We start from the raw sequence: 15,243 nt of genomic DNA on the forward strand, positions 1-15,243 counted from the left end.
ATAATGCATATGACACAGACGCTTAAGTAAAACTAAAAACATTACAAATAACTAAAAGGACTATGTTTAATACAAACACACACAGGCACACACACACACACACACACACACACACACACACACACACACACACACCTGTATGTGCCCTAAAGAGAGGGTGCCCTAGAGCTATTCAGGGAAACTATCCTATGTAATAATTGTTATTTCCTCCTCAAGGACAGTCCTCACCAGGCCACACCCTTTCCAGGGTGCATCTGCTCTGATGGTTCAGTCTAAGCCATGGAGTCAGGAAACTACAGCTGCGGGACAGACTTCAGCTTGGTTGGCCTTTTCCAGTATGGACACATGGACACCTTCCTCTTCACAGTCATCTCCATAATCTTTGCAGTGGCTCTCATAGGCAACATCACACTGGTCCTCCTCATCAGGCTGGACCGAAGACTCCACACCCCCATGTACTTCTTCCTCAGCCAGCTCTCCATCATCGACATGATGTACATCTCTACCACTGTGCCCAAGATGGCAGCTAACTTCCTCTCAGATACCAAGGCCATTTCCTTTCTGGGCTGTGCAGTCCAAACCTTTGTGTTTCTGACCCTGGGTGGGTCTGAAGCCCTCCTGCTGGGCTTCATGTCCTATGACAGGTATATAGCCATCTGTCGACCCTTGCACTACCCTGTGCTCATGAGTAGGAAGATCTGCTGCTCCATGGTCGCCGGTGCCTGGAGCAGCAGCTCCATCAATGCATTCATGCACACAGTGTATGTGTTTCAACTTCCATTCTGTGGTTCTAGGATGGTTAACCACTTTTTCTGTGAGGTTCCATCTCTCCTGCCACTGGTGTGTGAAGACACATCCCAGTATGAGCATACAGTCCTCGTGAGTGGACTTGTCATTCTGCTGCTCCCCTTCCTGGCCATCCTAGCTTCCTATGCTCGGGTCTTGGTTGTTGTACTCCAGATGGGTTCAGGGAAGGGACAGAGTAGAGCTGTGTCCACCTGCTCCTCACACCTGACTGTGGCCAGCCTGTTCTATGTCACCACTCTCTCCACCTACACCCAGCCACACACCTTGCATTCTCCTGGAAGGGACAAAGTGGTGGCTGTTCTCTACTCAATTGTCACCCCTGTTCTGAACCCATTCATCTACAGCCTGAGGAACAAGGAGGTCATGGGGGCACTGAGGAGACAAAGGGGGTGATGGAGATTTACATGGGACTTTGGTTCAACCTGTGGACTGATATGGAGGCTGGTCTTGAACACTGCTTGGGACAATTTCAGGATCAATATTCTGGTAGTTCATCAGCTTGTCTCAATAACTGAACAAGAACACAATCCTTTGCTCACAGTGTCACACTGAGGTGATGGTCTAAATCTGAATGTTGGCTTTGAAGGAGATTGAAGGGCCCTGGCCCTGGCCCTGACATCTCTGGCTGCCTGTCAGCCTGGGTTGACTTTCCACAGCACCTCCTGCCCTGATGCAAGGCTCTCAGACTGTGGGAGTCAGTACAGTGGCTGGCTGTCTTGTTCTCTGGATGCTCTTTCTACAGTTTATGAGTACAGGTGTACATTTGCAAATATTTTACATAAATCTGGGATATTTTACTGGCTTTCTTTGCAGGTGCAACTATTATATAAGAGTGTGTGTTTTTATACTGTGACATGTTTTAAGGACAATTCAGAAAGAAATATGGAAGGAGATAAGTGAATACTGGCTTTTATGCTTGTCTAACTATTATCACCTGAATAAGAATTCTGAGTTCTCTCGAGCTGTTTAACCATGTCTTGCTGACTCCCTTTATCAATATTCTTCCACAAATTCACCAGTGGGCTTCATAATAAACATCATTAATAGATCTATCTGTCAGTATGCACTCTGTCTCTTTCCATGAACAGTTGTTCAGTTGTATTTGGATCTCTCAGCAGGCACGCTAGCTTATGGTAAGGACATTCAGACAAGAAGACTCAGAATGGCAATGCTTTAACAAATCATGAACAATTTCTGTATTTTATCCTTGGCTAAAATGCAGTAAATGAAGATAACAATAAAGTTATTTCAAGAAAATTTCTTGGAAAAATATATATACATATATACACACACATACATATATACATATATATGTGTATATATACACATATATACACACACACACATATATTCTTTCTATGTAGTCCTGACTATCCCAGAGGTCCCTATATTGACCAAACTAGTTTTGGGAATAATGTTGTATGCCAGCATCCACAGATTTAAAAAAATAAAAAATTCACAGATGCTTGTGAGCCACCATGTGGATTCTGGGAATCAAACCTGGGTCCTCTAGAAGAGCAGTCAATGCTTTTAGCAGTTGAGCCATCTCTCTAGGCCCCCTGCATTCTTAAAATAATCAAGTCATTGTCATGCAATCCTAGATTCAATAAATGAAAACTTCTATGCACTAAAGTACTGGTGTAAGTAACATGACAAGTATTTCTCAGTGTTAAAATAGATATGTTGTAGGGCTTGAGTGTTGTTGTAGCCCTTAGTAAACTGGCTGCTCTTCCTGAGGACTTGAGTTCAAACCCCAGCCCCTTTGTAAGTTAGCTCACAACTGTCTGTAGCTCCAACTCCCGGGTATCTGAGGCCTCTGGCCTCCAGGAGTACTTATGTGCACATCCCCATGTCCACACACACACACATACACACATACATACTACTAATACTACTAGGAATGTATGGTTTGAAATATTTTAGAGATCCATGGTTGTTTCTTTGCAATTGGTGCCAATTAATAGAGTGTTAATTTTAATGACACATAGAAACACCTCTTGTTATAGCTAATAAAAATGAATTGCATCTGTTGTCTCTTTGTGGCATCCCATTCCTCTTACTGGGCTGACATATCTTGCCTCTGTGGGAAGAGGATGCACCCTGCCCTGCTGAGCCTTGATGTACCAGGGTGAAGGGGTACCCAGGTGGCCCCCACCTGCTCAGAGGAGAAGGGGAAAGGGGATAGTGAAGGGATGATGTGAGCAGGAAATGGGAGGAGGCAGAAATCAAATGTAAATTGAATAAATAAATTAACTAATGGGAATAAATAATGTTCTCCACAAGTTTTATGTGCATACCTGCATATTCATGATATGTATATGTATATATATCATATTATATTATATATGGATACATACATGTGTGTTACAATAACTATCAATAAAAGAACACTATCAAATTGAAAATGGTGAATGTGGATAGAGTTTGAGGGAAGAAAGAGAAGAGCAAATGTAATATTACTGTATTTCACTTAAAAATATAGTGAAAATTTAAACTGAAAGGGAATATATCCAGAGATACCCTACAGAGGAGAAAATTCATGGTTGCAAAAGACTTGGGCTATTTAATAGAAATCTAAGAGTCAGGCACAGGATACATCCCTCAAACTGTCTTAGCTTTTTATTTCTGTGACAAAACACCATGACTGTCACTGGAGAGATGGTTCAGTGGTTAAGAGCACTTCCTGTTCTTCCAAAGGATCTGGGTTCAGTTTCTAGCTCACAACTGCCTGTAACTTTATTTCCAGGGTACTTGACACCCTCCCACCAATGCAAGTAAAACAAATGTTATAAATAGGAATTGCATTCTCCATGATGGCTCTCTTTTGCTGTTTTATTTTCATATTGTTAATGCGATCCATAAACTCATGCTGAACTGAAGAACTGAGGTATCCTCAATACTCTCACCTCATGTGTCCCCATTGCTGTGATTCGAGGGTGACCTGTCCCTTTAGATCCTGGCTTTGAATCCTCTGACCCCAGTGGCAATAGTGTTTAGGGAGATTTGGAAACTTTATGATATGGAGCCTCAGTGAACTGGGTCACTAGGGTGGGGGTCCTGAGGTTGTGGACCCTGTCCCTACTTCCTGTCCTGTGCTCTGCTTCCTGAGTGCAGCTGCAGTGTGACCAGCCAGCCTCCTGTCCAAACCACTATGCAGTCCCTGCCCCATCTCATGCCCTTGCCATGTTTGTGGTGGTATTCCTATGGGTCTGCAAACCAAAGACATTTTCTGAGGTTGCTTTCATTGGGGTGGTATATCACAGCATCAGGAAAAGAAATTAGTACAGAAATTGGTAACAAGTGGCAGAACCATTGATGGGAAAAAACCAGATCATGCAGTTCTTGGGACTCTGGAAATGACTTCTGGCTAGAATAGAGAGTTTAGTTGTTTAGGATAGAAAAGCCCCAGTGTGTTGGAAGCAGAACTTAGTGCACCATTTGTTCGAAGCTTAGAGACAAGAACGTTGAGAGAAATGTGGTTAGTGGACACCTAGCTTATGACATTTCAGAGGAGAAAAAAAAACCCAATTATACCAGAAAGTACATAGACCCCACCAATTCATATTATATTTTGGCCAAGAGTCTGGTTTCATTATGCCCATGTCCTGGGACGTTGAGTGATGTCAGATGTAGGGATAATGAACTAATTGGCTTGGCAGAGGATGGGTGTGAGAGCAAGCTTAAAGTTTACACAGAATACACACAGGGAAGCAGCTGTAGTTGTTGAAGAGGTTAATTCCATGAAACTTGATGCTTGGCACAGTGGCAATGAGAAAGTATCTTGATGGCAAAACCCTACCCTTCATAGGCTCCAATGTGTAAAGATGCAGGTCCACATGAACAAGAAAGGCTGAACTGAATTCTTGCTCCTTGACAGCAACTACCTACGAGATGCTTCCCCAGGGTCAGAGCTGACGCAACTGTGGTCAGGTGGGAGATAATGTGGTCAGGCTCCATGCCAAGCTGAAAGTACTACTTGGCAGAACTATCGACAGGGAATTGAGTTTGAAGGTATGTAAGATATAGGACTGGGGGAGGGGCATGGAACAGCTGAGGTCAGGCAATGTGTGGTGGGGTCCAAGTCCCTGCATGCAGCTGTGAAGGTGAAGCCTAGATTGCAATGGAGACCCCAGGATGCTGGAGATGCAGAAATGTGGGACATCTGCTAAGGACAACTGTGCACATGGTGAGGAGCAGGCCCAAAGGCAGAGGCCACGTGTGCTTCAGGCAGCCAAGCTGGAGCAGTGGGGCTACCTAAGGCTTTGGAACAGAGTGGGTTTCAAGTTCTAGATGCCAGCCATAGAACTGCAGGTTTTGTCGTTTTCTGTGCTGGATTTTGATCATGCTGTAGTCTGATCTTTCTTTACTGTGCCCTCATTCCTCTCCTTTAGATGAGGAATATGTTTTATATACCTTTATATATTGGAGATTAAAACATTTATTTCTTCACTTTATATCCCAAGGAATGCCACCCTAACCTCCCATTCCCCCCCCCTCGGGTAGTTCCCTCCCCCCATTCCCTCTTGAATTCTCTAAGAAGGGGGAGCACCTGCTGGGTACAAACCTACCCTGACACAGCAAGTCACTGAGAGACTGAGCACATCCTCCCACCAAGGTCAGACAACACAGCCCAGTTAAGAGAATATAATCCACAGGCAGGAAACAGAGTCAGGCACAGCCCCCTCTCCACTTGTTAGGGGACACACATGAAGACCCAGCTACACATGTGCTACATATGTGTGGGAGGTCTAGGTCCAGCCCATGAATGCTCTATGGTTGGTGGTTCAGTCTCTGGGAGTCCCTGAGTGTATAGGTTAATTGATACTGTTGTTACTACTATGGAGTTCTTATGCCCTCTGGGTTCCTCCATCTTTCCCTCAACTCTTCACAAGGCTCCCCAATTCGTTTTAAGGTGGCTATGGGTCTCTTCATCTGTTTCAGTAAGCTGCCTGGTGAAGTCTCTCAGATGGCAATTATGCTAGGCTCCTGTCTTCAGCATAACAGAGTATGATTAATAGTGACAGGGATTGGTTCTTGTTCATGGGATGGGTCTAAATTGGGCCAGCTATTGGTGGATGACTTCCTCAGACTCCATTCCATCTTTATCTGTGCACTTCCTATAGGCCAGACAAATTTTGGACTGAAGGTTTTGTCGGTGGAATGGTGTCCTCAACATCCCTCTACTGGGAGTCTTGCCTGGCTACAGGAGGTGGCCTCTTCAGATTTCGTGTTTATATTGAAGAATATAGACACATATTGTGAGGGGAGGAGTGTGAAACCATGAACACACACAGACACACACAAACACAAGTAAGTAAAGCATATCTCCCCCAAACAATAAGTTATTGTGACAATAAGCAAAATCACTAGAGTAATATAAAACCACTTGGAAAAAAAATACTGTTCCTGAATGAAAGACGGACAGCATAAATAGCTTGTCTCTTAGTTGCAAATACCCCAAAATAAATTTTATGTAATCACAGTATATTTTCTGATAACATATATCTAGCAAGTTAGACCCCACATTGAGAATTCCATGTATGTTATTTCTTCTCCTGTTGCTGTGATAAAATATTTAGACAAAGTAGCCTAAGTGAGGAAGGGTGTATTTTGGCTCACAGCTCCAGAAGGATATAAACCATCAAGGTGGAAAAGACATGGCAGCAGAAAGAAAAACATGTTAGTATGGCCAGAAGGCTGTATTCAGGATGCAAAACAGAGAACAGAAAATGTGGCCAAGCTACACAACCTCAAAGCTCATTACTGTAGTACTAATTCTTGGGGGATTTAATATACCTCTTTTGCTACCAATTAATTGTTGGTTTTTCTATGCTCTGCTCCAGCCAGTTATAGTTCCTTGTGTTTTTAATAAAAGGCTGCAAGTCTAAGCTGGGCATGTTCTGAGCTAGTCTACCCTGACTAGGATGCTAATACCCAGATGAATGTCCTTTGTCTGCATCTGGTCACGCCCTGGCTCTCTCTGGTCTATGTGTGACCTCATCTGCTCTCTCATCATTACCTCATGGTAAATCCTCTTATTCTCTCCAGATGGTTCTTCTACACCTCTTCTCCTCATGTTTCTTTTCTAGTCTGCCTCTGTCCTTGGTACCCCTGACCTGGGATTGGAAATTCTGCCATATTCTCTTCTGCACAGCTAATTGGCTGATCAGATTTTTATTAACCAATCAGTCGTAGTCAAAAGTTTTTCAGATAACATAGATCCTGGAGATGTCCATTTCTGAACTGCAACCAGATGTCTGGGCATAGAAATCAGCATCTGAATACACACAGTTCAGGAAATCCTCCCTCAACACGTGATCCACTTGTTCCAGTGAGGGGCTTCCTCATGAAGATTCCACAGTCTTTCAAAACAGTCCCACCAGTTGGGGACCAGGTACTTAAACATGTGAGTCTTTGGGGAACATTCTTCATTAAAACCTCTACATTTCAACTTGGTTCTCATAGGTCATATCTCAATGCAAATCATATTTTGTTCAGCTTCAGAGTCCCCATAGTCTTTAACAGTCTCCAAACTGTTTAAAAGCCCAAAGTCCAGACTCTCATGAAACCCATGGCAATTTCTTAATCAGGGGTTCCTATTAATAAAAACTAAAAAGTCAAATTATTACCTACATTGTTTTAAGGACTGCCCTAGCCTCTCTGTGGTACATTTTGTGGTCCACACATCTGCCTGCAAATCCAGATCTATACTCCATTCTCTGGACCACAGCTCTGTCTGCATCTCAGGAGGCCTGCTGCTACTCAGAACAATGACATGTGATCCCTACAACCCTTTCTCCTGCTGATGGGCTCCCCCAGCAATTCCAGAAGCCATGAGGTCTGCCCTTATATTCTATACTCCAAACAGTGCACACCTCTACCTGCAAGCCTGGAGGCCTGCAGCCATCAGGGGCCACCAGCCGTGCCTGCATCCCTCAAAGCCTGCTGCCACCCAGGACTAGAGCCCTGAAGCCATCAGGGAATACAAGCCCTGAAAGCCTGCTGCCACGAGGGACAACCAGCTCTACCTGTAATCCCAGGGCTGGCTGTCATCAGGAATGACCAGCTCTACCTGTAGTCCCAGAGCCCTGCTGCCAACAGGGGCTACCAAGACTGCTAATACCAGGGACAACCAGACAACAATCAACAAAAGCAAGGGCATTAATTGTGTCACCACCAGCATCAAGCAATCTACTACAGCAAGCCCTGGACATCCTCATATACTTGAATCACAAGATAATGACTCCTAATCTATGGTTATGAAGATGATAAAGGCTTTTAAAGAGGAAACAAGTAAATCCCATAAAGAAATACAATAAAATACAATCAAACAGGAAGAGACTCTTAATGAGGAAACTAATTAATATAAAGAAATACAGAAAGAAAAAAAAAAACCAATCAAACTGGTCAAGGAAATGACCAAAACTGTTCAAGACTTGAAAATTGAAGTAGAAGTAATAATGAAAACAACAGCTGAGGTAATCCTGGAGATGAAAAACCTGGGAAAGGGAACAGGAAAGACGGATTCACACATCACCGATAGAATAAAAGAGAGGGAAGAAAGAATCACAGGTGTTGATGAGAGGATAGATGAAAGCAATATATCTGTCAAATAAAATGCGAAATCTAAAATTTTCTAACAGAAAATATCCAGGGAATTTGGACCGCTATGAAAAAAAACAAAAACCCTAAGAATAATAAGCTTAGAAGAAGGAGAAAGTTCTCAGCTCAAAAGCCCAGACAATATCTTCAACCAAGTCATAGAAGGTAATTTCCTTCTATGAGACAGGTACAAACATACAAGAAGGCTACAGAGCACCAAGTAGATTGGACCACAAAAGAAAATCCTCTTGCCACATACTAATCAAAACACTAAATGTTCAGAACTAAGAAAGACTATTAAAAGCTGCAAGGGAAAAAGGCCAAGTAACATAAAGACAGACCTATCAGATTTCTCAACAGAGACTCTAAAGTCCAGAAGGTCCTGGGAAGATGTCTTACAGACCTTAAGGGACCACAGATGTCAGCCCAGACTACTATATCCAACAAAACTTTCAATCACCATAGGTGGAGAAAATAAGATATTCCATGACAAAACCAAATTTAAACAATATCTTTCCACTAATCCAGCCCTATAGAAGATACTAGAGAAAAACTCCAACACAAGGAGGGTAATTACATCCAAGAGACACACACAAAAAAAATGAGTAATAACAACAACAAAACAAAACAAGAGAATCTCTCTCTCTCTCTCTCTCTTTCTCTCTCTCTCTCCCTCCCTCCCTCCCTCTCTCTCCATCTCTCTCTCTCTCTCTGCCTGTGTGTGTCTTAAACACACACACACACTACCACTACAAATATCAAAATAACAGGAACTAACAATCATTGGTTATTAATATTTCTCATCATCAATGGGCTCAATTCTTCAATTAGAAAGACACAGGCCAATTGAGTGAATATTTAAAAAGTTTGGTCATTCTACTGCATGCAAGAAACACACCCCAGAAACAAAGGTAAACATTAGCTTAGGCTAAAGGTCTGGAAAAAGTGTTTCTAAGCAAAAGGACCCAAGAAATAAGCTGGAGTAGTCATTCTAATATCTAATATCTAATAGGCTTTCAACCAAAGGTAAGCAAAGAGATGGGGAAGGACACTTCATACTCATTAAAGGAAAAACACCAAGATGATGTCTCAATTCTCAACATCTATGCGTCAAATTCAAGGACATCCACATTCATAAAAGAAACATTACTAAAGCTTAAATGACACACCAAACCCCACACATTAATAGTGGAAGACTTCAACACCCCACTCTCACCAATGGGCATGTCATTGAGACAGAAACTAAACAGAGAAATTATAAAATCACCTGACATTATGAATCAAATGAACTTAACAGATATCTACCAAACATGAAAGAATATTCTTTATTCTCAGCATCTCACAGAACCCTCTCCAAAACTGACTATATAGTCAGTCACAAAGCAAGGCTCAACAAATACAAGAAGATAGAGATAATCCTTTCCATCTTATCAGATCACCATGGAGTAAAGCTGAACTTCAACAACAATAGAAACAACAGAAAACATACATTCTCATGGAAACTGATTACTCAATGGCTACTAGGTCAAGGTAGAAATAAAGAAAGACATTAAAGATTTTCTAAAATTCAATGAAAATGAAGGAACAACATACCCAAACTTATAAGACATAGTAAAAGCTGTGCTAAGAGGAAAATTCATAGGACTAAATGCCTTCATAAATAAATTGGATAGATCTCATACTAGCTACTTAACAGCACCTCTAAAATACTAGAACAACAACAAAAAATTCAAACATATCCAAGAGGAGTAGATGGAAGAAAATAGTCAAAGTCAGTACTTAAAGCAATCCATAAGAACAAAAAGAACAAGAATCAATGAAATGAAGAGCTGGTTCTTTGAGAAAATCAAGGAGACTAGCTAAAAAGCAAAGAGACAGTACCCATATTAACAGTATCAGAAATGAAAATGGAGACATAACAACACACACTGAGGAAATTTAAATATAATCATTAGGTTTTTCTTCAAAAGCCTGTTCTCAACAAAATTAGAAAATCTAAGAGAAATGATGATTTTCAGGATTGATTCCACTTACCAGAGTTAAATCAAGACCCGGAAAACTACCTAAATAGCCCTGTAACCCCTAAGGAAATAGAAGCAGTCATTAAAATCCTCCAGCAACAACAAAAAATGTCCAGAGACAGATGGCTTTAGCATAGAAAACTACCAGACTTTCAAAGAAGAGCTAATACTCCTCAAACTATTCCACAAAATAGAAACAGTAGAAATTTTATCAAACTCATTCTATGAAGCCACAGTCAGCCTGATACCTAAACTACACATAGACTCAACAAATAAAGAGAATTTCAGACCAATGGATTCAGAAACATTCAATAAAACACTCACAAACCAAATCCAAGAACATATTAAAAGTATCATCCATCATGATCAAATAGGCTTCATCCCAGGGATGCAGGGGTGGTTCATTATATCAAATATCATCACCTAAATCCACCATATAAACTAAGTGAAAGAGAAAAACCCTGCATGGTCATCTCATTATATGCTGAAAAAGCCTTTGAAAAAAATTCAACATCCCTTTTATGTTACAAGTCTTGGAGGGATCAGGGATTCAAGATACATAACATTTTCTCTCAATGCTCTTGTCACTGAGCTTCGAACAAATGGTGCACTAAGTTCTGCTTCCAACACACTGGAGTTTTTCTATCCTAAAGAACTAAATTCTCCATTCTAGGCAGAAGTCACTTTCAGAGCTCCTTGAACCACATTCATTTTATAAATGCATGGTCAGGTTTTTCCCAGCAAGGGATTGGCTAGTTGTTATCAATTTCTGTACTAGGTTCTTTCCTTGGTACTGTGATAAACTACCTCGAAGAAAGCACTTTGAGAAAGTTTCTTGGTTTGCAATCCCAGAGGAATATTGCCAGGAAGATGGCAAAGAGGTGGCAGTAGGCAGGGCTGCATGGTGGTTTGGACAGGAGGCTGGCGGATCACATTCCAGCTGCACTCAGGAAGCAGAGCACAGGACAGGAAGTAGGGCCAGGGTTTACAACCTCAGGACCCCCACCCCAGTGACCTTCTTCACTGAGGGTCCATATTATAAATACTCCAAATCTCTCCCAAAACCTTTGCCACTGTAGACAGAGGCTTCAAATGCAGAATCTTTAGGAATCACAGCAATGGGGGACACATGAGGTGAGAGTATTGAGGACACGTAGCAACCTCCATCTTTCTGTTTAGAGTGAGTTTATGGATTACTTCAATGACAAGAAAATAAAACAGCAAAAGTGAGCCACTCATGAGGATGCAATTCTTATTTTTTTACTTTTATTTTATGTACATTGGTGGGGAGGGTGCAAATACCTTCCAAATAAAGTTACAGGCAGTTGTGAGCTGGAAATTGCACCCAGATCCTTTGGAAGGACAGAACATGCTCTTAACCACTGAGCCACCTCTCCAGTGACAGTCATGGTGTTTTGTCACAGAAATAGAAAACTAAGTAAGACAGTTTGCGGGAGGTATCCTGCGGGGTAGTGGGCACTGGGGGAATAAAGGGAGAGTGGCAGAGAACCCGCGTCCAGCCAGAGTTCAGGTGCTCTGGGCAGGCAGATGCAGAAGGACTGCTACATGCTTTCCACGCGGGCCCTGGGTGGGTGTCTGGCTGTGTGAAGTCACTGAACCCCAGCTCAGCGGGTGGTGGACAAGGGACAGTTTTTGGTTTCCTGGCTGTCCTGGAACTCACTTTGTAGACCAGGCTGGCCTCGAACTCAGAAATGCTGGGGTTAAAGGCGTGTGCCACCACAGCCCAGCTACCAGGGGCAGTCTTAAGTACCAGGTTCTCAGCCTCAGATATCTCAGACACTGCTGGACACCGCAGAAGAGCTGAGAACAAAGGGCGGCTCAGTCAGTCCCTGGGTGGAGAGGTCAGAGAGAGAAGGAAGCGCTGAGCGGTTTCCACGCAGGAAGGCCTTCTGGTGGGAGGTTAGACAGGGCTCATTAGTCTATGGTTTTCGAGGTTTATTGTACAAAGGCAGAGAGAGAGAGAGATGGGAGAGGGAGAGGGAGAGGGAGAGGGAGAGGGAGAGGGAGAGGGAGAGGGAGAGGGAGAGGGAGAGGGAGAGGGAGAGGGAGGGAGAGGGAGAGGGAGAGGGAGAGGGAGAGGGAGGGAGAGAGAGAGAGAGAGAGAGAGAGAGAGAGAGAGAGAGAGAGAGAGAGACCATGGCCACGTGGAGAGAGGGGGGAAGGGAGAGAGAGAAGGATGGCTAGGGAAGAAAGTAAGAAAGGTGAGAGCTAAAGAGAGTAAGGAGGGGCCAAGCAGCTCCTTTTATAGTGGACTGGGCTATCAGGTAACTGTGGGGAGGAGCATACCTGGCTATAGTCAGGTAACTGTGGGGGTGGAGTCTAGCCAGAATGCCAGAAGCTTGGGACATTGTCTGAATGATATATAGTCACAGAATCATGGAGGTGGGGACTCTGTGGTGTCAGGCACCTGACTCTGGGAATGTGGCTTGCTTTTCTGTCCCTTGTAGAGTTTCCTATGGGGCCGCTGGAGCAAGCCTCATTCAACCAAAATAGGCTGCCTATCACAGTCCCACAGTATCCTGTGCCTGACACTTAGATTTCTATTAAATAACCCAGGTCTTTTGCAAGCATGAATTTTCTCCTCTGTAGGGTATCTCTGGCTATGTTCCCTAACACTATAAAATTTTACTGTATTTTTAAGTGAAATAGAGTAATATGACTTTTCCTCTTCCCTCTACTTCTCAAAACTTCATCCACATTTTGTTCAATTTGTCACCCTCCTTTCATTATTATTGTTACAGAAATGTATGTACTCATATATAGCAAGTAAAATATGTATATAATTAATTATATACACACATATGCAAATACAACTTGTGAAATGCATTCTTTTTGCCCATTTATTTATTCATTTTATATCCAGACTACTCCTTCCTTCCCCCCCCTCACAAATCCCTCCCATGTTCCCTTCCTTCTCCTATGAGAGTGTGGGGACCCTGGGTATCTGCCCACCCTGGTATATAAACGTCATGCAGGTCTAGGTATATCCTTTTCCATTGAGGCAAGACAAGGCAGCCCCAATCAGGGGAATAGGATCCCACTGATAGGCAACAGATGCAATTCATTTTTATTAGTGCCAGTACATGTGTTCCTAATGCCTCTAAAATTATCACTCTTAATTATTGCCACCAATTACAAAGAAGCAACAATGAATCTCTAAAATATTTCACAACATATATTATTATTATTATTATTAATGTATAAGTGTGGATGTGGCCATGGATATATACACATAAGTACTCCTGGAGTCCAGAGGTCTCAGATACCCTGGAGTTGGAACGATTGACAGTTTTGAGATATCTTACAAGCATGCTGAGATTTGAACTCAAGTCCTCTGGAAGAGCAGCAGTGCAACTAACGGCTATGCCACTGCTCTTCCCCACCCCAGATATATACTTTAATACTGGGAATTACTCGTCAGTTACATATCCAAGTACTTAGGGGCATAGAACTTTTCATTTATTGTTTCTTGGACTACATGTCAGTGACTTGACTATTTTGAGCATGCAGGGGACCTAGAGAGATGGCTCAATAGTTAAAAACATTGACTGCTTGTCCAGAGGATCTGTGCTTGATTCCCAGTATCCACATGGTGGCTTAAAAGAATCTGTGACTTCATATTACAGCAAAAACAAAACCTAGTGACCATTTTTTAAAATCAGTGCATGCTGGTACACAACTTTAATCCCAACCCTTGGGAGTCAGAGACAAAAGAGTTGCAGTGAGTTTGAAGCCATTCTGGTCCACATAGGGAACTCCAGGATAGCTGGGACTACATAGAAATATTATATTCATACATACGTACATACATACATGCATACAGACATACAGACATACATACATAAACATGCACACACACATATAATCTTGTTCTTAAAAAGATATTCAGACATTTTCTTGAAATAACATTATTGCTCTCAGAATTTATTGTACATTAGCCATGGACAAAATGCAGATATTTTTATGGATTTCTAAAGAAGAACAATTTGGGGTCTGTTTCTCAAATGTCCTTATCATAAGTTAGCATGGGTGATCAACATAAATATAAACATGGGGAGCTCACCACAAAGTTGTTCGTGGAAAGAGACACAGTGCATACAGTCAGACAGATTCATTGATGATGTTTATTACAAAGTCATAGTGAATTTTGGAAAATAGTATTAATAAAGGGAGTCAGCAAGACATCATTAAACAGCCTAGGAGAGCTTAGAAATCATATTCTCGTGGTAATAGTCACACAAGTATCAAAGCAACCATTAAGTTGGCTCCCTCCTTATTTCTTTCAGAATTGTCCATAAAATATGTCACATTATAAAACCAGACACACATTATTATGTAATTGTTGTGCCTACAAAAAAAAACCAATGAAATATTCCAGATTTATGTAAAATATCTGCACAAGTATAGCTATACTCATAAACTGCAGTAGGGGCTTCCAGAGCAAGTGGAAGGCAAGTGTGGAACAGGCAACTGTATAGAATCCCACAGTTGGAGAAGCCGTGGTACCTTGCACCAGGGCAGATGGTAAGAAAGTTCAGTGGAAAGCCAACCTAGGCTGATGGGCAGCCAGAGATGGCAGGGACAAAGACAAAGTCCTTCCGTATCCCCAGGAGCCAACATTCAGATCAAACCATCAACCCGGTGTGACACTGTGGGCAAAGGTTCCGGTTCTCGTTCATTCAGCAAGACAAGCTGATAAGCTTCCACCAGAATATCAATCCTGAAATCATTCCAGAGAGTGTACAAGACTAACTTTAGATCAGTCCACCCCAAAGTCCCATGTAAATCTCCA

The 15,243-nt window shown here is 42.2% G+C and overlaps 1 protein-coding gene across 1 annotated transcript; it reads left to right on the top strand.

Annotated features, from left to right (window-relative positions):
- The first annotated feature begins 279 nt into the window (after nt 1-279).
- On the top strand, nt 280-1,200 carry LOC110305447 (olfactory receptor 2AK2-like). The gene has a single exon (XM_021177436.2). It carries the CDS (start codon nt 280-282, stop codon nt 1,198-1,200), a length of 921 nt encoding a protein of 306 aa, XP_021033095.2.
- Nucleotides 1,201-15,243: the final 14,043 nt, after the last annotated feature.

This window comes from Mus caroli, unplaced genomic scaffold, assembly GCF_978045245.1.
Source record: "Mus caroli unplaced genomic scaffold, Mus_caroli_1 scaffold_13, whole genome shotgun sequence".
Lineage (NCBI taxonomy): Eukaryota > Metazoa > Chordata > Mammalia > Rodentia > Muridae > Mus > Mus caroli.